This window comes from Stegastes partitus, unplaced genomic scaffold (genome assembly GCF_000690725.1).
Source record: "Stegastes partitus isolate 25-593 unplaced genomic scaffold, Stegastes_partitus-1.0.2 Scaffold158, whole genome shotgun sequence".
Classification (NCBI taxonomy): domain Eukaryota; kingdom Metazoa; phylum Chordata; class Actinopteri; family Pomacentridae; genus Stegastes; species Stegastes partitus.
The window spans coordinates 363570-389461 of record NW_007577889.1 but is presented as its reverse complement, the minus strand read 5'-3'; the positions used below and the strand labels follow the sequence as shown (position 1 = coordinate 389461).

At 41.7% G+C, this 25892-nt stretch overlaps 1 protein-coding gene across 1 annotated transcript in view; it reads left to right on the top strand.

Annotated features, from left to right (window-relative positions):
- lrp8 (low density lipoprotein receptor-related protein 8, apolipoprotein e receptor) overlaps window positions 1-25892 on the top strand; it is a 201142-nt gene that overhangs the window by 74135 nt on the left and 101115 nt on the right. Inside the window, exon 3 of the mRNA XM_008279416.1 lies at window positions 21509-21631. Coding sequence (XP_008277638.1) covers window positions 21509-21631 — 123 coding nt within the window. The remainder of the gene's footprint in view (window positions 1-21508; window positions 21632-25892) is intronic.

The following is a 25892-nucleotide window of genomic DNA, read 5'->3' as shown; positions in this document are numbered from 1 at the left end:
CGAGCAGAGATTTTTTTATTTTTTGCAAAGGAGGAAAAAAAAATACTTGTTTACAGGTGGACTAGTCCTTATTCTTAGATTTATGCTGATATGTGATAAGCTTTAACATCTTCATTCTGCAGTTCAAATACATGTAAATCTGCACTACAAGTTAAATGCTGTTCTGCTCGCTCGCTCCTCCTTCACCCCAGAAAGAAACCATGTGTACAGCTTAGATCAGCTTACTAGCCATAGCCAGGGTTTTGGGTGGTCAAACGGGATCAACAAAACCCCCCTGGTGCCTGGCACAAGCTGTACAGAACACACACATCCTCGCGCAAGCACACAGAGGAATTAGAAAACATCATCGCCATCCAGGGACGCTCTCCAAAAATGCTAATTTGGTGTATTTGACCTGTTTGTTCAGCCTAAATTTTTATAAGCATTCAGACTTTCCCAGAATATTGAAAGGCAAGTCGGTCCCGTATAAGGTTAAAGCTCTGCTGTTATCGCACTAAGCCAGGAGTTCAGGCCATTTTAGCCCGTCTGTAGCTGGCGGCAAAAAGGGAAAAGGAGAGGAAGGAAAAAAAGAAAAAAAAAGAAAACAAGCAAGCAATACCTGAAATATTAAAGGTGCCTCTCGTGCATAAATAAATGCACATGTGGCCATGCATCCTCGCTTTGTCTCTCTTTCCCACACAGACACACCCTTCTGCCTTACCTGTAGGGGCCTCTGGGATGAGGCTGATCAGGTCTAAATACCCCTCCGGCAGGGATGCCTTTGATGGCCGTTGCCCAGCCTAATTTGAAGCAGGGCTCATCGCAAGCTTCCCTGTGGGATACTGGATCAAAAAACAGCCAGTGGAAAGAAAGCTGGGCCTGGAGGGGTGTGTGTGTGTGTGTGTGTGTGAGAGAGAGAGAGAGAGAGTGTTGTTGTGGATGGCCAGAGTGTGTGTATGTGTCCAAATGTGACTGTGTAGTGAGTATGTGAGTGGATGTGTGTGCTCACCTTGCTGTTTGTCTAAGAACTGCCAGTTACAAACAGTGAAAGAGGACAGAGGACGGGGGAGTTACCGACAGTTCTAGCCAAGGAGCCGGCATTTCCATTTTGTTCGCTGGAAGCCGAGTGTGAAACTTTGATGAAGAGCAATTTGCATCTCTGGATGGCTATGAAGAGGTTGGCTTTGTTCGGTGCCACCGCAAAGCCGTGCCCGCACACTGCTGGCTCCAGAACCTGCCCACCCCATCACCAACAGCCACCCACCCTCTGCCCTTCACCCTCCGCCCTCCTGGCATCACTTTGCGGCAACTTCGGCCAGTGGCTATTCTAGTATTGTGTTGTGTGGCCAGGAGCACCTGCTGGGAGTCCTTTCATCAAGCCTCCCTGGGGTTTTTCAAAGTGAACCGAGGGCGCCCCCGCAACCTCTGTACGCACACATGCCTAAAATCAGACAGATCGGCGCAGATACAGATGCAAATGTACAGCCACATGAAAATGAGGGAGTCTGTGGAGCGACACAGATCACATGATCAGTCTTTCGGATTGCAGAAGTGCAGAGAAGGTTTAAGGTAACCTCGTTTTGTTAGTTCAAAGGTACGTAATGCCCCCCACTTTAAATTTTGCATAATCTCTGGACAGCAAATGAAAGGAAGGTTCCCCACTGTCGCGTTTATTAAAACTGAACAAATAGTCCCCTGTGACTGTCTTGAAACAGGAAAACGGTTAATGAAGGGGGATGGTGTGAGAGACAGTGGAACAGGAGAGAAGACAGGCTGGTTTGGGATTTGTGTGTGTGTGCGTGTGGTAATGGGGCTGAGAGGCAAGTGTCTGGGTTGTATTTGTATTCTGTTGGCCCGGGGTATCCGTGGATACACCTAGGTGACTGGGAAGCATGCAGAAGGAGGAAGTGGGAGAGCAGTTATTTCTCTAACGTGCCTCTGATACCCACGATGATTAAAAAGAGCCACACAGTGTGAGGTAACTTTAGGTCATTTCTGTCCAAAACATGCTCATCTGCAGTTGCATCAGACTGTAACCGCGCATCTGTTACAGATACGTTTTGAAGTAGGATACAAGTTTGAACTTTACGGATCTCCTGAAAGAGATTAAAAGTTGTACCTGCTAAATGCTCTGCACGTTTCAGTCTTCCGAAGCCTCAGCTGTGGGATTTAAAAGGCGTAGTTAGTTTTGTACCACGATGAAAAATGTAATACTGATGCAGAGTTGGCTCTTTATTTGCTGAACAGGTAAGGGCCAGGGGATGTAGCTTGTTTTGGCTGAATACGTAACTATTTAAGATTTGCTGATCATCTCACAGCAAACACCAGAAATCAACTGCATCTTTTTTGCTCGATTTTAAGTTTAAGTGTTGTTGTTTTTTTTGTTGTTGTAACTTTTACACTGGTTGATTTTTTATCATGGTAGTAATTAGTTTCTGGAGTGTGTGTTTTGGTGTTTTTTTGAGGAATATATTTGGCTCCGTTACAGTTAGGGGTGTGATGTTACACAGAATTCACACTTTTGTACCTCGATTATGGGGTCATGGTTTTCAGTAAACTCAAGAGATACAGGATCTATTTTCAAACTTATAGAAATGTTACTATGATTGACATACTTTCAATAAGAAAAACAAAACAAAACAATCAAATCAATTGCACAAAATAGTCTTAATTTGTATAAAATGGCAATTAAGTGCAGCAAACTGATATTTAAATTAAACCAAGAGTGCGATTGCAGTTTTGAAACCTTGAAATAATCCTGTTCTTCTCTCTTTTTGACAACATTGAGGAAGCATCTTGTCTGAAGGTACTTGATCAGATTTGGGAGGCTTGACGCTTCCATTCAGCACAAGGCGGCCGCTCAGTCAGCCCGTGCAGTGTAAGAAGAGAAGTCGCAGGTTTGGGCTGTTCAGGAAGGCCAGTTAAAACCTGTAGTGTGACTTAACACTTATTGCAAGATTAATAAAAGGGTTACACCTTAACAAGCTTAAATGAAGATCAATCAGAGTGATCAGTTATTGTCACTCGAACGCGTCAACACAGTGGTTTATCATTTGTTGGTCTTTGAAAGTACGTTATTTTGATTCAAGTAACCGCTGAGCGCTCCCAGCAGGCCTCTGCATTTAAAGTTAAGATGTCTCAAGATTACAGCAGACAGGCGAGCTCATTTGGCTGGTTTACAGAGTGTGATGATTCATAAGCTCCAACAAAGGCGGTGTCAAATGGTTACCCACCACATCCCTTTCTTTCTTCCCTGGTAATGTTCGCAAATCAAATAGCTTCGAGGGCCAATGAAAAGAGCTTAGTCATTGTGTAATTTTATTCATGCAGTCGACGATGAAGGGACATTAAAGGGATTAGCTGGGAAAACATGATTGCTTTGACAGTGTAAACCTGCTTGAGACAGTGGTGGAGCCCTGAAGAGGAAGCGGTTGCATTAGTGAGTCACAGCACTGACCGAGCTACCTTTGACCCTGATGCAGAGCCACGCTGACTGGATTCTCATTTTTAAAAATGATGCAATTTACACTTCAACGCCTGATTGCTGCTGCTTTTGTATTTCCCTTGACCACTCTAGTAATAATTTATCTTCTGTTTGAAAGGGAACATTAAAATTAATCTGGAAGTAAACAGACACAGTGATAAGTTTGTTCGGTGACATGCTCATCATTTATTCCCTGGCGGAGACGTACATTTCTTCAAGTTGATTTCTGGCGATTGGCAGGAAGCAGAGAGTGACGTGATGCTCATACTAAAGCAGAGTCTTAAACAAACTGGAATGAACTCTATGCATGCGACAATCAGCCAGAATATTAAAACCACTGATAGGTGACGGGAATAACAATGAATGCAATGTTCTGCTGGGAAACCTTGGGTCCTGGTGTGGATGTTACTTTGACACTTACCTACCAAGCACATCCCCCCTCCATGGCAGTGTAACTCTCGCACAGAAATGGTTCGAGGAACACGACCAAGAGCCCAACTCATTGAACCAAGAAAACTCCCCAGATCCCAATCTGATCAAGCATCCGTGTTATTTGCTGCAACAGCCCTGATCCACATACCGAAAGGATCACTGCCAACATTTTGGTGCCAGAAACCACAAGACACCCCTTAGACTTCCAGTGTCCATCCCCCAACAGATGCTGTGGCTGATCAGTGCATAATGTAACCGTTAATCTTACTATGTAGAAATGTTACAACACGAAACCCAACGGCAACAACTGGTTTGAAATAGACCTCTAGGCTCGCTGACATGGTGCGTGATGCATCCAGGAATATAAAAAAAGTAGCAATCAAAACAGTCGTTGTTACTGTAAAGGAACCAAATGCATTAGTTTTAGGGGGAGCAGTGTCGATCATGAGTTTTTTTGGGGTTTTTTTGAGTTTTAGAGTCATTGTCATTTTGGGAAGGTGCACTGAGGGAAGATCTTCACTGGTCAGTGGATACACACCCCATGTCAATCTTGAGATATTCTATCACAGCCTCAAACTCAGATGGTTTTGTCACATTGAGGCTTCTCCCAGAGGGGGAGCGTGTTATTCTCTCTGAACTGAAGCCACAATCCCTTCATCCAATATGTGTTTTTTTTTATATATATATATTTATTTTTCTAATCAGTGATCACAAACAAAGCAGACAAAAGGAAAAGGACAACTGGCTGTTTGCCAAAGGAAAGAAAAAAAAATAGAGGGGGTTGGAGAATGGGAGGGAGCTCGGGAAAGCGTGTGACGGAGGCGAAGGGTGGAGAACGGGAGCGGAGAAGTAACGTAGAACGAACGCATGTGGCAGGAAAGACAAAAGACAGGAGGCTGTGTACAGCGTTTTGTTTTGCTGAGAGCGCAGCAGAACGCGGAGAGAGGCGGGGTCAGTGTGTCACAGAAAACATTTGTGTTCCGCCGCTGCTTCTCCGAGCTCTAAGCCTTCCGAAGCAGCAGGTTGGCATCCTGCTCCTTTACCTTTTTTTTTTTTTTTATTTTAAAAAGAAATAAGAAAGCAGAAGTCGTACAAGACACACATGCTCCGACTCCCGGTGACCTTTGTGAGGCTCTTTGTTTCTTCCGAGCGGCAGCCATTTGTAATTGAAATGAATTCTTTTTGCTTGTCAACAGCAGGAGAAATTTGTCCCTCTCTTTTGTCTGTGAATGCTCGGCAGGCTTTATTGGAATCCCCACCGTACCCCCGCTCCCTCTTCCCCACCCCGCTCGCCGCCGCCTCCTCCCCAACCACTCCCTCTGGCGAGTGCTGATTTTTGATAATAAGCCCAGTAGTAATTTGTCATGTGGCCCAAGCAGCAGTGCGGCGCGGCATGTGAGCGGTGTGGGACTTGAATGGCGATGGTGGAAGTGCAGGGCCACGAGAGGGGAATTACGAGGCTCACAGCGAGCGTCGATTCATGCGGCCAGCGGGAACGTTGTTTGCTAGTACAAGGCTTTTTTCTTTATGTTTCAGGGAGTGGGGGGGGGTGATGCTGAAACGTCGCCCGTTTCTGCTTGTCAGTCACTCACTTGCCAGAAGAGTAATTACAGCGCGCAGTTTATGAATTTTTATTTTGCCACTTGAACGTCGCTGCCGTGCGCCCGGCAATTTGGTGGTAGAACGTGTGATTGGCGACAGATTTGTAATAGAAAATTTAATTGCGATAGTCATCAAGGTTATTAATCATTTAGCGATTGTGCATTGATAAAGAGGCCCGATAAATCCTTTTAAGATGAATATTTGAGCAGCAGCATGTCGACGCGTATTTCTAGGATTGAAAAGCAGGATTCGGTGTTTACCTCTCTTCGTGTTGCAGTCCACAAAAGGTATTCAGTGTTGGCAGCCACACACAGAGCACGCTTTATTGTGCATTTTGTGTGTGTGTGTGTGTGTGTGTCTGCATCTGTGTAGTCACAAAGGGGTTGGCCAAACGGAGGTTTCATATAGTACTGTATATCCCCTCCTCCCAGGCATCTCGAAGGCTTTATGGCCCCAGTGGGACAATTATGTTATATGTGTGAGTGAACAAGTGAGTAGGTGACCATTTGTGTGTGTGTGTGTGTGTGTGTGTGTGTGTGTGTGTGTCTGTGTGTATGCAAGATGTCTCCGTATATCTGGAGACAAAACTGGTAGCTCACCACATTTACACTCCATGTGTTAAAAGAGGATTTTTCGCTTATTGTGTTGAGTTTTTGCCAACGCGTTTTTAGCATCTTCACACAAATTCCGAACTGCTTTAAGAAAAATTCATTAACGACACAAGAGGCCTGAGCTGTGAATCGGCTTCTAATGGAAATTGCAATAGTAAAATAGTGCAATTAGCAAATTGCAAAGGTTGCAATTATGAATATATGTCCCGCAGCACGTCTGACCAAGGCTTTAAACTGTCGTGTCAGTGGTTTTACGAATTCTTGCCATCTTCCTTTTGTGACAGTCGCACTTACGACGGCATCTCAAGTGGTCGTGCTCCATCACGGCGAATATCAAACAGAGGCGGGACATTAAATACCACAATGTCAATCACAATGAGATATTTTCCTCAAATCTTTCAGCCCTGCAACAAAGACAAAATGATGAAAGCAAAGAGCATGTTGTACTGGTGTTGTCCATGTCAGTAGCATGTCCAGTCTCCAATAAAAGCAAAAAGACATTTTCTTAATTAACAGACAGATTCTGCCCCTTAAACTCCTCAGCTACATGAAGCTGCTTCATGATCAGTCCGGAGCTTTTCCACAGATCCCTGGTGAGTGCAGGAGGAGGTGTGGGATAAAGGATTGATAGCCGATATCATTAAAACGATGACCCCGTCTAGGAAAGTGAGCGTCTGATAGTCTGATGAGATTGGACTGTTGGGGTGGGTCAATGGGGGAGGGCATCATGTGTGTGTGTGTGTGTGTGTGTGTGCAACTATGTATGTGAGTAACAGGGCTGGTATCAGTGTCTGAGTGTTTAATAAATCAATGCAGGTCAAGTCTGAGAGCCGGATGTCACCCAGATGGCCTGTTGTTGGGGGGATTTTTTTTTTACTGTGTGTGTAGTTGTAGGCAGTACAGGAGCAGCGAGATTCCTCTGTGCATATGTCACTTCTAATGAGTAGTACTCAAGCAGAAAGATATGACCTCATAGAGTCCCCTGGAGAAGAACACCATCTTCCTCTCTCCAACACACACACACACACACCTATTAAAATGCCCCCACTCGCACATGTCCCTTTTTCTTTGATCTGTTTCCTTGTGATGGACAGAATCAGTGCGACGCGACGACCCCGGACTGCAGCGGCGCTCGAGAGAATTCCCCCGACATAATCATTTGAAAGACTGATCGGCTTGGCGGTATAAAAACAAAAACAAGCCCGGTCCTGTTGGTTTCTCCCTCACCACGTGCTTTCACAATGGCCTCTTTTGTGCCTGCTACTTAATTAGCAGTCTCTGAGGCTGAAACAGCGCCGCGCACAAAGCCGCCGCTCTCGCATCCCTTTTGACGAGGTATCCACTCACCGTCACAACAAGCAAAACACTCACGTTTGAGCAAGCTAAAAGTCTTCTGGGCCACCTGACATTCAAAACAGAAGAATGTTAGGAAGGAAAATGGAGAATAAAAGAAAAGAAAAGGAGCTGTGAAGAGGTGGCGGGAGGGGAGGGCGATCAGTTTGCTGCACATTTGTGTTCAAAGCTGAGATGAATCTCTGGAATACGCATGGACGTACTCAGGGCCATTTTTGCTCCAACGTTGTCTGTATGAGTTTTATGTCCTTGTTGTTCATGCATTTGATTGACAAAGTAAAGAAAGAGTCAGGGACATTAGTAAGGAAAAATGACGTGTATAGAGAACTGTAACATAAAAGGGGAATGTACGGCTGATATGTTCCATTTCTTGCAATTTCATCCCATTATATCTGATTTGTTTGTGATTCTGTCTTTGATCATCGCCGTGTCCCGGTATCTCCTTTCTTCTCTTTTCCTTTTTTTCCCTTTGTGTCCTGCTTGTTCCCCTTCACTTCTAAGCTGCTTTGTGGAGCTGTAATGCTCCACTTATGTAAGTGGGAGCGAGGATCCGGGACCCAGGATGTGACGGGATTTGGGAGGTCTTAGGCTTTGGCATGTGGCTGATGCAGACACCGTCGCTCTGGGAGTTAAATCCAGGGATCTGGGAACAACACAGAACCCGCGATGATAATGGGATAACATTCCCAGAGTGATTTTTCCTCTTCATCCGGCTAAATTAATGAAAGGGAGAAAAAAATATAAAAATAACAAATGCGAAAATGGACCAGATCATTGCTAATTGTCAAAACTGCAGGGTTAACCTAAGCTTCACTGAGTGTCAAAGTACAGGAATATGAATTTTAAAATGCAGAATGAGCAAAAAATTGGGAGGGACATCATCAATCTGGAGTGGTCTCATGAGGATTTTGCATGATTGAAGAGTAAAGTGCACCACACACCATTATGCATGATGCTGTAGCGCAGAGCTAGCCTCGGTAAAGTAGCTGAGAGGTGTCAGTCTGGGGACCGAATATGATAAAAGTGCTGCTTTTTTAGAGAGGCATTGATGCTGGGAAAAAGATCAGCAATGATCCTTTCACTCACGATTGCAAGTTATTCGTGCAATTGTCCATGCAAGGAAGTCTAAGTAAAACTTGTTCAGTGTTCTTTTAACTCCAAGCAGTTTCTGGTCACTTTTTTACTCCAGTCATATTTTTACTTGCTGTGGGCTCAATTTTCCTTCCAATAGAAAGTTCTGCACCTCTATGGAAACAGAACAACCATGGCTAGAAGTAGAGGGAACTCAAAAATCTATTTAATGTAATATAGCAAAGTTGTAAGGCCAGAAATCACAAAAAAATAAATGAAAGACTAAACTTGAATTTGCTCATTATTTACAAAAAGAGGGGGAAAAAAATGGAATCAACATGTACACCATTTTTCAAGGTGTTACCAATACTTTAAAAAGGTGGCTCTGCATGCTATAGGCATTTTACAACAATATTTTCTTTTATTCTAATAACTTGCTCCTGTGTGTAGTGTTTTAGAGACAGGCAGTGTGGTTTGCTTTTTATCTTTTATTTTTCAGGATCTGGAGCGAATAGTTCATCGTGTTCATGCATAATAAAGGAATTTTGATAATTCATTTTCTCAACACACCTGCTCATGACTTGTGATTAGTTCAAAGACTGATGGAAAGTTGATAATCTGATGATCAGTTTCTGCCTAAATAGTGTAATTTTTGAGTTTTTACAAGAGAAGTTTTAGCTTAATTCTTCAAATTTGACATTTTCAAACAAGCACAAATGGAAACATCCACCAGGAAGTGCTAATATTTGACCAGGGTGTTAGGCATACACGGTTAACTCCAAGGGCGTGCCTTTACTTCCAGATGCACGTGTGAGCAAAGAGACAGCTGGCAGCAGGACGGACAGGATGTGTGCGGTTTCTTGCGACGATTCTTTTGCCCGCGTGCATTTATTTGTTGCGGTTAGGTAATGCTGTTTTCACAATGTCTCAAAACTTAATAGTGTCATTTGTATTATTATTCAGCACCACAGCTTCTCCCATGAGCTCCTCTTAATGTTAATCCCCATCACAGCAGAGTGAGTCACATAAAGGCTCTTCATATTTCTCGGGAAGCTTGGAACGCAGAGAAAGTGGTGCAATCTGTCTTCTTAAAATAAGTAAACAGATGCAGACTTAAGCAGAGGTATAAACAGATTCATGAGCGCACACTCGCACACACACACACACACACACACACAGAAGAGAGATTAACCTCTGAGAAGTAGCTGGAGCCGCACAGGCGTTGCTTCCACAAAGCGTCGTAGTCGCCTTGATTAATTCATCCTGTTTAGGAATTTGTCCTTTTGAAATCCTCTGCATGTGACTGCTGCGTGATGTGTTTATTGTGTTCCACTTTGTTTTTGTGCAATCCGTCTTCATTTGTTAGATTAAAGGGAGCTATTTCTTCCTCCAAAGCGTGACGACACCTGGTTAACAAAGATTTCCTCAACTAGTTGAAAAGTAAAGGATTTCGCTGTTGATTGAGTGCTGCATTGAGAGAAAGAGGCGATGTTAAAGCGGTTGACTAAGTTAAATACTTCACTGTGTGCTGCTGTTTTTAAACACTTTATAAAAGAATAATTAGTAATAATATAATTGAAAAGATGTTGATATATAATGCACATGATGTGGGTTAATATGAAGCATATTGCAACCATAAAATGTGGTTAAAAGTCATAACATATGGTTCCAAAATACGACTTGTGCGACTATAAAGTATACAAAGTTATAACATAACATTAAAAAACTAGTACAAATATTATAAAACGGTTACACTTGGGGTGTGTACAGCATAAAGTATTTGTAGAGTACCTTTCTAAAACTAAAGCAACAGACTTTCCATAAAAGACGAAGGGCATTAAGACAAGACTTGAAAGAAACTGTTTAATATTAAAAGACAGCGTAACAGTCACCCGTAAATAGGATTTAAAAAGACTAAAATATAGAAGATAAAAAAATAAATGAAAATAGAATAAGACAAATTAAACAGTAGAATAATGACTATGCAGCTACAGGGCAGAGCAAGATATAAATAATTAGTCCTAAATTGAATTTAATAAAAGGCAGTGCTAGAAAAGCTCCTTCGCCTTGTTTTTCCAGAACTGAAACCAGATTCCAAGTTTTCTTGGAGTTTTTTATGTGTTGCATAAGAAAACACCTGAGTTCATAGCAGAGCAGCAGATTGTAAATGTGTTTTGGACCCTTCCAGCACCTTACAAACCTGTAGAATATCAGTGTTTGTGCCCACCTCTTGTCATTCACAACAAGTCTGAGACTGAAGTTGGCTGAGCTCAAGCCATAAATTTTGCCCTCTTTGGAAAGAGCACAGACTTGCACTTACGTGTTGGTTTAGTAGCCAGAATGTCCCAGCAGGTACACGTCACAGCCTCAGCACACGAAAAACACGGGAAAGTTAGTGTCATTTCAAAGTCGCGGCCTTTTTAAATCACGACTGTCAAGTTGATTGAGATAAACTAATCCACCAGCAGAGGATGCTGTGTTGGGGAGTTCAGAATGCTTCTTAAGTGTTAACTTTCTACAGTACAGTACAACAGTTATAACCATCTATGACAGTCTATGTACTGAATCAGTTTGGACGAATGGAGGGACAAAGTGCAGTCCAAGATACGATTCTTTCATTGGTCTAAAAGGTTTTGGTTCCAGCTCCATTGTGGAACAGAAGGCCACTCAGAGTAGGTAGCTATAACACGGTCGCGTCGTAAAGTAGCTTCCCTGTGGTTGAGTCATTGAATATGTAGTTTGAGACAAAAGTGTTAATGTCTGTTTAATGTGGACACGAGAACTCCGGCTGTGTCTTGTGGTGTCTGGCACCGGGATGTTGGCAGAGGTTCCTTTGGCTCCTGTGGGTTATGGTGTGGGGCTCGCATAGATCGGGCTTGTTGTGGCGCATCCTACGGATCACTTTAGAATCTGAGGGGGTTTAAAGGCCAGGTCAACATATTGAAATCTTTCTTGTGCTTCTCAAGCTGCTCCTGAAGAGTTTTTGCGGTGCGGCAGGGTGCATTGTCCTGCTGGGGGAGGATGCTGAGGTTGGGGAGTTACCGTTGCCATGGGGAAGCGTGTTTTTCTGGGACAAGGTAGGTGGGTGTGATGTGTGTAAGTAGCATCCACATGGATGACAGAACCCAAAGTTTCCCAGCAGAACATTGTGTTGCAACAAGATGATCAGTGTTACTCACCTCACTTGACAGGTTTTGACAGGTCAAGTGTAATTCAGTGAAGTACTTAGTGGACAAAGCCAGCATCATCTATAAGTTGTCCCATCTGCATTCCCTCCTCCATATGACCTATACCACGTCAGTCACCTCAATCAAGATTATGAGTTTCCTCCAAACACCTCAGTTCCTTCCGTTAGTTTTTTGGTTACCTTCTGGATTACCACATCTCCTTCAGCTCGTTAAACATGTACATTCATAAAGTCTTCAGCCATCCCTTTTATCTTTTCCACCTTCAGCTTCCTCCTTTGCCCCACCATGCAAGTGTCGCTCTGACTTCTGCCCAACTCCATCCCACCCTCTGATACACCATATTAATGATTCATTTGTTTTTGTCTCAAAAAAACCTGGAGCCCAAGTCTTGCCCTGTAGACCTGGCTCTCCTGTGTCCGGAGAGGGAGATCATAAAATGGTAACAAGCTTCTTTGAACTGGTAGGTGGTATTTGATGTGTTGTGAGCATAATATATGCTGCATTTGATCTGGCCAGCTGTCTGGATTGCCAGTCCATGAGTTCTCTTCACATCTCCTGCCTTTGTAGTGTGAGCATCAGAGTCTCACTGCTATGTGCACCAAAGAAGCGCTACAACTTCTTAGATTATTGGCCTACACTTTATACTCACCTTGATGTAGACTAGTTACTCATGTACATGCTTAATAATACCAATTCCAACCACATTTTGAAAGTACAGTTGGGTTGACTTAGCTTTGAAGAGTTTTGGAGACTTATGAAAGTTTAGTAGTAACTTGCCCTTTTATTTTTTAATCAGTCGGTGGGTGGATCATGTGTCGATTGTAATCTCTGTGAGTGGATTATGCTGTGCATGTTGAAGTTGGTGTTTGACTGAAAAAGTTACATGAAATCAAAAGTTCAAACGTATTACAGGAAGACAAAATGATTCTTCCAATCATTTCCTGTTGTCCATTATGTTGTTCAGCTGTGTTGTTCTCTCTGTCTCCAGCTGATTATTGGGAAACCGGACAGGCCTTTGATCTCCTCTACAGATTAATATTACACTTGTCTACTTTACTCCATCGCTCTCTGTGTTTCTCGCAAACACACACACACACACACAGACACACACACACATATTTCTCGGAGTATTCCCCGTCCCCTCCTCGTGTTGGTTTGCGGTTCCACCTCTGCTCGCTGATTAACGGCCTCTTTCCCTCCACTGACACGCTCCGTTCTTTAGCTCTTTAGCTGATCACAACAATGTGGAGGACCATCCATTTCCTCTCCTCTCTCTCCCACATTCACTTCCCTCCGTTCCCTCCTGCCCTCTTTACTTTTCGCCTCATTTTTCTCTCTTCGCTGCTTTTGCTCGCTCGCTCTTTCCTGGGTGACTTGTTTACAGCCAAAGACATACTCCACCATTTTTTCGACTTCTTTGCAGTTTGCGATGCTTCAAGAAAGATGTGTTTGTGTTACATATGGCTGTGCAGGGCATACAGGTTGTGCTTTCAGATTAACTCCAGGGCAGCCCTGTGCTCTTTGAAAAGAAAAATAAACAGAACAAAGCATCCTTGGTGTACTATTTAAAGTTTTATGGGATTTTCATGTAATTGTTAGAATAACGTGGGAATTAAATGTAATGAGCAAGAAGTTATCTCCCACTGAAAAGGCAGAGCAAAGTTAATTTTCATAATCGTCAGTTTACACAGACTTTCTTTGTTCAGCGTTAACCTGGCTTTTCATCTTTACACTGCAGCGATGACTGCCGGGATGGTTTCAAACACTCGGTGGTGGAGTTCTGCGTCTACTTCTGTTGCCTGATTTTTGTTGATTTAGTTTTTCAAATGGGATTTTCCAGTATGTGCTATTTAGCTCTACCACATTTGATTATATTCTCTACTGTAATGGAATATCTGAGACGGTTAACACGGTATTCATTGTAGCATCTCTCCAGATAAACACGCTGGGTCGGTTTGGGCTTTTCTAAATTCTCCTTCTTGGGAGTGTGATCGATTAAGACTGGGTTATTTTAAAACACATTTATCTGAAGGCAGCAAAGTAAATTTAAAGTTTCATTTTTCCCGGATAGTTAAGCACCAACATTCAGGCACCTCTTGGTTTAAGCAGAGACGAAAAACAAAAAGATACAAAGTGAAGGACAGGACAGGATTTAATGTGGTTTAGACTTTATATAAAAGATGGATGACGTGTTAAGTGATGTGCTACTCTTTGATCATGGACTACCGTTTTAAAGCCTCGGGATTGGAATTTGGTAGTTGCCATCTTATATTTTTCAAACTGGACGTGACGAGTTAGGGTTGATCTGACTGGGAACTTAAGGACATGGTGCTCACTGGTACGGTAGCTACCTGCCAATCACAAAGTAGGCTCGGTGTCAAATATACTTTGCTTTATCGTCTTTTGTACTCTGAAGGAGACCATCATTTAATAAAGGACCTACCGATCCTGTTGTATCTAGTAAGTCTTGGAAATAGAGACCATGAATTCATCAGCAAAATGTGCAGTGAGGTAGCATATGAAGTGAGAAGTATTGTCGTTTTCTAAATGACTTTCGTACATTGTGACTTGTTTTTGCAACCAGATGAGTCGCCCCCTACTGGCTGTTAGAAAGAATGCATTTTTAAGGTACTTTCACGTTGCCTTCACTTTCCATTCCCAGAGACTACGTCCATGTTTTACATACAGACTATGGCAGAACCCCCTGCTAGGTAGTGGAACTACTGACTACAGAGGATTTGCATGCATAATACTGTTTAGTAGCACGCTCCACCCATACCTACTGTCAGTGGCCAACCACAGACTGTATAAACAGCAGTTAATGTGCTTGAATAAAAAGCCTGTTTGCATCTGAATTAACCCTTAGACCGTCAAAATGAAAAACAAGCAGAGAAACCAAAATGTCCTAAAATCAAGTTGAAGAAGTCTTTTGTTATGCATATTTGCATGTCATAAACAGTCCTCTTTTGCCAGATCAAAAGCCAGTCGACTGAGGAAGCTCGCTTTGTTCACTTGTGCTTGGAAGCAGATTAAAAGATGTCACTGCCTCAGAATGAAGCATGCTAAATGATCTCACTATAGCGCCGGTTGTCTGTTTCGAGCCATTGTTATTCGAGCAAATCAACATTTCAGGGACTGGAGTCTACAGATCCTAATTAGAGGTGACACTGTGTTCCCCTAGCTATTATTGGGCTGTTGGATGTTTTATTTCCATTTCCCTTTCGCTCCGTGTGTGCATGCGTGTGTGTGTGTGTGTGTGTGTGTGTGTGTAATGGAGTGGGTAAATTGAATGACTTCAAGGCAGGAGCTGACCTTTACCTGTTCTCAGGTCGAACCACAGCGTCCCAAATCATGTTGTCAGGAGTATGTGGCGAAGAATCCTAAGAAGTGTGTGTTGTCTGGATGCGGCGGACACAAGAGCATCAGTAGGTCAACGTAGTGGGCCATTGATTATGAGGATGTCCAGCGTGTGACCTTAGTTGAATGTCAGCAGAAGATTAACACAGTGGCAGCACCTCATAAGCATGTCCCGAACATGTTTTGTGGCACCGCCTACATGGTCGCTTCAATGCATCGATGTGATTGGCAATATTTCAGCGGTTTGGCTTCACGGGACCCTATTACTGTGTAATGCTTATTTAGCGAGCCTCCTTGATCTGGTCATCCACGCTACAGTTTAAAGTGCACTTGTGTCTTAGTGTCTATGGTTTCCAAAAAAATTAAAAGGTGTTCAGTGTAGCACTGATACTAATATACACCAGGATTTCAGTGTATCATAAAGTTATTCCTATTACCAGCAAGGATAAATTAAATAAGAATAACATATTTGAAGAATTAGATCAAAACCTGTTCTGTGTGATTTGTTTGGGTGTAATGTCTGTTTTGTGTACATCTTTTTTTTCTTTTTTTTCAATTTAAAAGGGACAGTGCACATAATGAATAAAATTACATACTGTAAATGTGCCAGAGTTAGCATAAATGCTAGTTTGCATCTGTTGTCCCTTGGTGGGTCATAGACTAAAAAAATTAACTCACAAGGCTTCAAAATACACAAATACAGTCAATCAATCAATCAGTCAATCAATCAATCAATCAATCAATCAATCAATCAATCAATCAATCAATCAGTAATACAAAGTGCATGATTTTAAGTGCTAGAGTTGAGGTGTTGAAGTTTGAAGCGTTGAAGCCGGGTTGCTTAAGTTAAAGTGTGTATTGCCAGTATATGGAGTTCACCATTCAGTTATACAGAAATCACCAAAGGCAGCACATGTATACATACGTGTATGTAAACATGTACCGTAGAGTATCAAATAAATACTCAAAAATAAACCTGCCCAGGGACTGCAGCTGTATATTACAGTTATGGTTAAATCTCATATATTTACGTACATTAATTAACATACATTGTCCGTGATAGATAAACAAATAAATACGATAAATAGCAGTGAACTGGCATTCCTCAGTGTATTAAAATGACATAGATGTAACTCTAATTCATTGCTTCCCTGAGAATAAATACATCAACTACCAACCTCTTTCTCCACCCACATTTCCCCACTTGCTGTCGCTCGAGCACACCAGCTCACCTACTGCTCTGCTCAAACACTATGAAACTACCCTACGCTACACAGTTGTGAGTAATTCAGCCATACATGTTACATACAGAAAGCAATTCTGAGTAAGATTAATCAAACTTACAGGATCGGTCCCATAATCTTGTGTTGTTTGACACCCTGGAAGTCTAAATTCATGTTTTTGAAAATGCTACTACACTGCAGTTTTAAGGTGGAAATGCTCAGACATGGTACTGACTGCTTATGTCTTTCAGCATAATAAAAAAAAAAAACACCATATGGACATGTTAACAAGGTAAAAAATTAGATTTTCACCAGAGGGGTCTTAAAATAACATGCATCTTTCTTGACAAATAAATGAATGAAGTAGAATATATTACAGTGAATTAGCATTCTCCAGTGAGCAACAAAACACATCTCAACAAAAGATAAATGTCTTTGGCCATATGTTGCTCAGCAAGTAGTACTGTAGCCGGTGAAGCCTGCGAGATCCACGAGTTTTGTGCAAGTGAAGCGGAAGGACGGGTAAGATATGAGAAATGGATGGCGCAATTTAGAAGTGCACGAAGTTAGTGATGACTCAAGAATGTAAATAAAATCAGCTAGCAAGCAAGCAAGCAAGCTCGGCCTCCTCTGGTCCGTCTCCTGTTTCACATAAATATTCATGGATTTTTCTATCTAGGGCCCAAGGACTAAAACTAAATGTTGTGTTTCAGCTGTAGGTGGAGGTGTGGTTGGAAGGAATGAGGATTGTATAGTATGAATACAGCTTCTTTCTCCTCCACACTCACTCTTTCACCTCTTAAGGCAAGTTTGCGCTGTTCCATATGGATGACACGCATATTTGACAGGTCTCGGTGCATCAGAATGTAAATGTAAGCAGCTGTTTGTGTGTGCATCAGCAAGTCTTGAGAGGCCTGGGAAGATGTGCCTCGGTTTTTGAACATATAAGATTTTGCATTAGGTGTCTGATTTTCTAATTATCTATCTCTGTTTATGTTCCTCCAGCAGTTAGAGTATATCTGTAAAGTGGAATAAGGGAAATGTACAGGTGTAGTTGTTCTCCTCTTTCTCTCTGGAGTATTTTTTATTTTTTTATTCCTGGTGTCACTTGCTGCGCCTGTTGCAGTGAAAAATGAGTTTTATTTGAATGCTTATTTCATTACACGGAAGATTTCTTTCCGAACTGTTGGACTGAGTACACGTCCGTGGGATTCAGTATTCAAAACCCCAAATGACTGCACTTTTATAAATGTGGTGATTTCAAGACAGATGATAATAACGATCCATAATGTATTAAAATAACACTTTCACTTGCAGCGAGGATATAATTTTCTGTCTTTTTTTTCTTGAGATGAATAAAAATGTCCACCGTATCGTACAAAACCTGTCCTGCAGCTGCTTAAACTCACGCCCTGAATGTTTTTCCTATTGTGTTTTCTTTTTTTTTTTATCTGTGTCCAGTGCCACTTTTAAATATATGTGTGTGAGTACCATCATCTATTCTAAGGTTAATTAAACGCATATTTTATTTGCCCACAGCGGAAAAGCTATTCAATGCTTTCTACCCCCCAGAATAAGAAGGGGCCAAGGTGAATGGTATTATTTTCCATTCTGTAGCTAAGATAAGAAAAAATATGAGTTAAGGAAAGGGTTGTAGGAAATTGATAGGCTTACGTTTACTAGCTTCTGCATTTTAATTAATCCTTGTGAGTGTGATATGTTGTAAGCCAGCCTGGTGCCTGCACCATTTTGCACCCCCTTTGGAATTAAGCAAGCTGGTTTTGGAGCGGATTAAGATGACCCGTGACAGGAGATATAATACGAAGGTGAAGGCAAATCCTTATTTGTGGATATCTGGCATCAGGTTTATTGTGATCTACAGCAGCACTGTGGATTTCGCTGCATATTCTGGGTGTGCTACAGCTGTGTGTGTTATCGGACTTCAGGCAGAGATGGAGGGAAAGATGAAAAACAGGGAGGGCGGAGAGGGAGAGATTGGGTTTATGCTAACATACTGGTAGGAAGGAAAGGGGATTTATGTGGTCCTTTGTGGCAACTGATGCCATTACACCAGACCCCACCTCAACAGCAGCTTCCCCTCTTGTCTTTGGTTTTTGTACCCCTCTCTCCTCTTTCTATTTACCTTTTGTCTCTGCCTCTGACTACTGGGTTATCCCTTGGGACATGCTTTTCATTTATTCTAGGCCCACACTTTCTTCAATTCTATCTCTCTCATGTCTTTAGGACTCCCCTTTTCTTTTTCTCTCTTCGCGGAATCAATACTGTGGTGCTGGTGAGTGTGTGAATGTGCACTTGTCTCTGTCTTTTCTTCAGTTCACCGTACTTCTATCTATCATCCATATGAATAAAATTATACGTATAAGAAGCATCGGTCCCCACCGCTGAGATGCTGTCAGTTTTTCTAGCGTGTACTTCATTATTATGGCTCCCAGTTGTGCCATCCGTCATTACTCTGCCTTTTACCACACACCCTAAGACATCCAAGGCTACTCACACATAAACAACAAGCTAATAAGCTCCTCTCTTGCTAACTGTGTGGAACACACTGCGAGGGTTGTGCCAAATCATTGTGTAGTTCAGTAGCTCTGCAGTTTTGTTGTGAATGCAAAGCATATTGCACATAAGGTTTAATGTGTTTTTGGAAAACCACGTACAAAGATAAGAAAGCTGATACCATTCTCATGTCTGTGTGGCAGATATGACGCTCATCCAAGAAACAGCTTGCTTACTCAATGCATGCAGCCAAGACATAGGGCCGCATAACCCCCCATAAAACCCTGACTTGTCTGTTTTACGCTCTGGTTTTTGTACGGATTAAACAAACAAGATGTAATGTTTTAATTAGCCAAACTTAAAGTTGGTGGTTGGTTGTTTTTTTTTACTTTTGGACCAAACAAAACGACCTATTTCCATCTCATTTCTGTCACATTAAACTAAGCCATTGCTGTCTTCTGGGTGTTTGGCTGTATTTGGCGTACAGACACAAGTGCAGTATGGATCCTCTCCTATGGCTCCGGTGAGCTTTGGTGAGTCAAATATGATTAATTTACTGTATGTCCATACAGTGTCATCATCCAACTTATATTTGCAGCTGAACTCTGGTCAGTGGCTCACGTGAATGAAAACGACTGCAGCAATCAGTCACTCTGCTTGTCAGAAGAAAGTCACTCCGACACAAACACCACCGCCGCGCACACACACAGAGTTGTTCACGCACTCACACTTTCTTGCCATTTGTCAGCCCCCCCCGCTCTATATATTTCATCATGGCGAGGCGAGGCATTGCTAACACGCCAAGCGAGTGCTTTCTCTTGTTCACTGGCTCTCGCTGTCAAGGAGAGGGATTTTTTTGCCTCTCCCCGTGACAGACCCAAGTGCTTCAATTTTCCCCTTGCTTGGAGAAAGTGACTGCACAAAACCTTTGGAGTCCATAGGCTATCAGAAGAGTGCTACACAGAGCCAGAGTTGGTTCTGCTAAGACTGGGCTGGAAGGTGGATCATGGGGTGGTTAAAATAGAGGAAAAGATTGAAGTCAGTCCAGGCAAGCAGTTGAACAGTGATGCACTGTTTGGATGCAATGTACTTTATTTGCCACCAAATCTAACACAACCTTACATAGAAGGGGTCTAATTAAGCTGTCAGTGCACTTCTCATTCACTCTGCCCAAAGCAAACTGCTCAGATTACAAATACTGCTCCACTGCAGCACTCACTGGTTAACTCTGACTCTGAGTCTTTTACTTCTGTAAACCTGTTCTGGGTTGGTCAGTGTAATATACTGCAAAGCTCTAATCAACTCTATTTCTATTGTTCTATGTCTAATTCCTAATGAGTCTGACGTTATGTAGCAAATCGGTCCTCAGGAAATTAAGACAATATATTTCAAAATGTGGAAACCTCACACTGGATTTAGACTTTACACTTTTCATGCATGTCATTTGAAAAACAATTGTTAAATATAGTTTAATGCATACACAAAGATGGGCCATGCAGTGTAGCCAAGACATTTTAAAAAGCTCTAACCAGACTTGTACCCTTGATCCACTAAGTCAGTCTCAAAGTGGCACCAACAAAATGACAAGGGCTAATAGAAAGGCCCTCTCCTGTCTTCTGTTACAAGATGCATTTAAACACACCACTGGGGCTCCAGCCTGAAAGCCTGTGTAGGCAAAACTTTATTTTAATTTAATTTCCTAACCTTGCTGTCTTGCCAAGTGAATTATAAAACTTTTGACATATTTCCTTTCCCCCAACTGTTTTACCATATGTTTTTCAGGGGTCAGTTGATAGTGTGTGTGCTTACGATGTGCTTTTTCTTATCTCTAATTAAACATCACTTGCTGTGTGCAGAGAATTTGTTCCATTACATGTCAGATATAATCTGTAATTGACAGTCACTGTCTTATTTACTGTAGCGTATAGCAACGACTGGCAGAGAGCAGCAGCAGACGTGATGCTGCATTAGCTTGCTTTGAGACATATGGTGAAAGAGATATTAAAGATTAAATATCTGTCTATTAATTGTGGTTTATAATTAAACCAACTGAAATGACATTAACTGAAGATGAGGGGTGTACATGTCAGAAACTGTAATGTACATTAACTGTAGTACCTGGTTGTGCCACCAGGTGGAGCCTAGAGGGTCGCAGTTTGTTTGTGTTTAACCCTATTCAGGACTTTTGGGGTCTTTTGGACCCCAGGTTATTTGATTTAGGTGACAGGTATTGTTTTTTGTTTTTTTTAATTTTTAAAGTTGTTTTTTTTTTTTTTTTAAATATAAAAAGAGGGACATTGGTCAAGTCCTGAATAGGGTTAATACTGTAGCAGCAAGGGAAGGTGGTCACTTTAACTATGGGCAGTTTTGTGTTGGTAAGCAGAGACCATTGTGGGGGAGTTTGCGTGCAACGAATCACCATAACAGAGACTTCCGTAGTGGTTAATGTCTCCCGACCAGTGCTTATTCAGTGAAAATGAGCCAAAAGTTACCGGGATGGCATTTTTATTGCCAAATGGTTTATGTAATTTACCCAGTTCTGCAGCGAATGTTAAGTGTCCATGGTGAAAACTTACATTATCATTTGTTTTGGTGATTAATCGATTACTGATTGATATTGCGGCAGAAGAAAGAAAACTGTTTAAAACGCGCGTGACTTTGTGGTAATGTTGAGCGTTTCCTCTCTGTCTACAGCAAAGAAGACGTGTGCAACCACAGACTTCGCCTGCAAGAATGGACAGTGTGTTCCTGCTAGGTGGCGCTGCGATGGAGAACCAGAGTGTGCAGACGGTTCAGACGAGGCTGACGCAATCTGCAGTAAGTAGCAGAACAGACACTCTGATGGACAGGGAGACACAACTATGCACGTATACAAACAGTACCACAAAAGTAAATACAGTCAAAAAGGTCACGAGTTCTTCAACACACACACTCAGGTGGGTCCACACACACATTTAACTGGTCTCACATGTTAGCAGCTACAAACATACCTGTTTGCATGTGTGTTTGTGTGAGTGTTTGTGCATGCATGTACGTGTTCTAATGAAATGAAAGTCTACAATAGTACATGCATTTCCTGAACTGCATATACACCAGCGTGAAGTCAGTGTTTTTGTCTCTTTTACAGTCATGTACTCGCGTATAAAGTAGTTGACCTCCACACAATTACATGCACACACACATTTCCTTCAGCATAAAGCACTCCCAAGGTCGCTCATTCTCAGCGTGTCACATTTTTCTGCGCTCCAGCCGCTGTGCCAACCTTCTATTTCTTGCACATTGCCTCAGAAAATTGCTTTTAGTTGCTTTCGGGTGTTGGCTGCACCATCACACACAGGGCCTCCTTACCTGGTTAGATCAAGGCCACAGAGGGCGGAAGAGTGGATGAGATGTGGACTTCTTTAATGTTATTTCCACAGAGCACACTACCAGAGGAGTAAAAAGTGAAAATTAGAAATGTTTACCCAACCCTGAATTCATCACTTTCTCATTAAGCAGCTCATGACACAAGAAAATCTATTCTATAAATTACATGTTTAGGTCAGTTACGCAGTGCATTTTAAAATATCATATATTATCTCTTAGACTCTAATAAAAGGGTATTACTTTATTGTAATGGTGCACCGCAGCCAATTTAGGTAAAATTGCAGTGTTCCGTGTCTGTTTATCGGTATCTTGGATGTGTTTTAATGGGCAGATAAAAAACCTTTATTTGACTGTCCTTTTATCATATAAAGTGAGCGATGATGAATTATACATTTGAGGCAACTTTGGAAAATGGAAATGCAGCAGTGCAGGTGACAGCTCTAATTATCAATGAATTCATTAAGCCTGTATTCTTCCTCCTGCATTGAAAAAGGAATCCATGAATATGCTGGACACTAGATGTCTTCGACATCCCGCTAAATATAATTTCTCAGTGCTTCTTACTAGTGGTTTCAGATTTCCACATCACGTATAAAGACGGGTGACGAATTAAGGTGCAAACCTAAATTCTTAACCGCTAATGTGACGGGATCCACTGTCTCTTATGATGTAGGAGGCATTTTGCCGTTGGTTTGGGTCCACTTAACCCCCTAAAGTAAAGGGTCGCTGCAGATCAATACAAAGTTGTTCTGAGTGATCACCTTTATCCTCTGCTGAAACGTTTCTATTAGATGGGAGGGATCTCTTTCAGGATGACAATGCCTCCATCCAAAGGGGAAGAGGGGTCTCTAAATGGTGTGATGAGTATAAAAGCGATTTGAATCATGTGCTGTGGATTTGCAGTCACTAGTTGTGCACTAATGGCTGATTTTTGACTGGTGTGTCAGACAGTGCTCTCCACCACCATAATCAAAATATCAAATGAGGAAATACAGTCATGACTTGACAATCTGACCCTTAACAATCCGAAAACCTTGCTATCCGACAGGTTTTTAGGAAAAACCAACGGCCCTCATAAAAAATAGCCTTAACATACCGACAGCCTTGGATTCCAACTCCGACGTGACGTTTTATGTCACAAATAAGGATGACGGTGTATTATCTGACTGAACAATCTGACAGATTTACTTACCTTTGATGTTAATTGACAGACCCGTGCACAAGCGCACCAGTCAGTTAAGCGTGAAATCCAGCGACGCATAATGTTCTAACAACACACTAGTCCTACTCATTGAGTGAGTTTGCCCATCAAATTAAGTTTTGCAAGATTTGCATCAGTTTGTTAGTGAACAACTCTACATGTGTGGAACACAGAAAGGACAGGTTTGGTGCTTTGAAGCTCTTTGAAGTATTAAACAATGTGACATGTTTGGACACCTGAACAATTCTTTGAACCTATAAATACTGCGGATGTATCAGGCTTATCAATCATAGAAACAAATTGCTTCGATACTGTTACACGCCACACATCATACGTAAAATTACATCTACCAAGTTTATTTTGTTTCATATAAATCATAACAATATCCTATACGTAGATAATTATAACAACTATAAACAATGAATATTAACAACAAATGACCCTTCAAGCGTCAAGCCCTCCTTGTATCGAGACCTCCATCTTGACAATCCGACAGCCTTGCTATCCGACATAAAAGAAGGTTTTACATTTCGTGTTGAATTATCAAGTCACGACTGTATATGTTAGAAGAATGGTGTCCCACAGATTCCAAGATCCACTGAAGCAGTTCCAGCAGCATGTGGTGGCCCAACACATGACAAAAACACTTTATGTTGGTTTTTGATTTGTCACCAGTTTAAACCTAAGTTGCATTCTGGATCACAATTGGCTTCCAAACTACTGATGCCATGCTATCACAAATAATGCTTGTACATAAAAAAAAATGCATTCAGCATTAAGGTTAATATGGTAAAAATTTCTCATAGATAGATAGATAGATAGATAGATAGATAGACAGAGATAACTTTAATGTCATTCCAGCACACATGCATAAAAAACAGTGAACTAGAGTCAAATTTCATTGCCTAATGCTCTCTGCGACAGTTAAAAAAAAAATACAATCATCGGCCATAACAGTGCTTTCGAGTGCATACAATAAAAAAGATCTGTAATAAATATATGCTGTTCGATTCTCGAAAAAACCACCCACTTTCATTAATGGTACAGCTGTGGAGATTATAAGCCAGTATGAGTATTTGGGCACCATCTTGGATGACAAACTGACCTTCGAGGCCAACGCGGACATCATCTGCATGAAAGCCGACCAGAGACTGTTCTTTTTGAAGGAAGCTAAGAGATTTTAATGTTGACAGTTTGCTTTTAAAAATGTTTTATTCATCCTTTATTGAGTTTTTTTTGCAGTGATTTGCTGGTACGGAAACCTTAGCATCACTAATAAAAATCTCTTGGGGAGCATTGTCAAACTTTGCCACTGGCAGTAGCCTGCAGCAGCTTGACAATGTTTATCAAGTAAGAGCCATTCAGAGGGCAGAGGTCATCTTAGCCAACCCACACCACCACAACCAGGTATACCTTCCCCAAGAGGGCCAAATCAAATGGATACCTCAGATCATTTGTTCCCTCAGCTGTAGGATTTCTAAATAAGCTTTAGGCTTGTGTCCTTGCACCGTAGGCTACATATATGGTCATGATAACTCACCTGATGACATTTATTATTTCTATCTATGTTTCTATGGATTGTACCGTACTGTTTTATGGCATGAATTTCATTGTCAACTGCTGTTGCAAATCAAATTGCCCAAATTGGGACAATAAAGACTTTCTAATTTAATCTAATCAAACTGCAGAGGAGACTATTATTCACATCTATGCAATTGCGTATGTTAGACCATATGTCCATTAGTGCTCAAAAACATCAGCTTTTGTGATTTAAAAGAAGATGTAATCCTGTGTTCTCAGCATAGTAGTTATGAAATCCCGTTACAAAGCCTGAAAACAGACCTTCCCTATTACACTCTCATTTCAAAGGCTGGCAGGTGGGGAGGTCACTCAAGTGCTGTGATTATGAAAAATGCAATACTGCCCACTATGATTACTGGGTTTTTAACAGATTCACAGGTAGAGGACTGGTCTATAAAGCGGTGTGATCAGTATAGTATGGCGTGGGGAGGGATCATATAGTGCCTGTGTGTTTGTATAGGAGAGCTAAAAACTCAGAAAAGTAGGAAAGGGAGTGAGGTCAGAGACTTAGTGTGGGTGTGTAGGTGTTAAGCAGTGTTTAAGGGCTGGTTAGTATTTTTAGACGCTTTTTCTTTTTGAATGGAAGGTGATTAACTGGCTGCAAGAAGCAAATGATAGAGGTTAAATTACTTCTATGACACAAGGAGGCTTTTAGGGGACTATGTAATAGCTTTGCAAGTTATGAACTGTGTCTTTTAGTTTTCCAAGACTGGACTCATGGAGTCAAGGAGTCTGGCTTTTAGTATATCGGCCAATAACTGGGTAAGAAAAGACTTGAGAAATGATTTTATAGACTGTGTACTGTGTGTATAAGCATGCCTTAATTTGGAGAGAAGAGTAAAGAGGTTTAGGTGTCGATCTGTTTGAATGAGTTATTGGATGATTTTAGGGAAGATTATGTTTTGAATATCATTAAATCTCTCAAAGTAA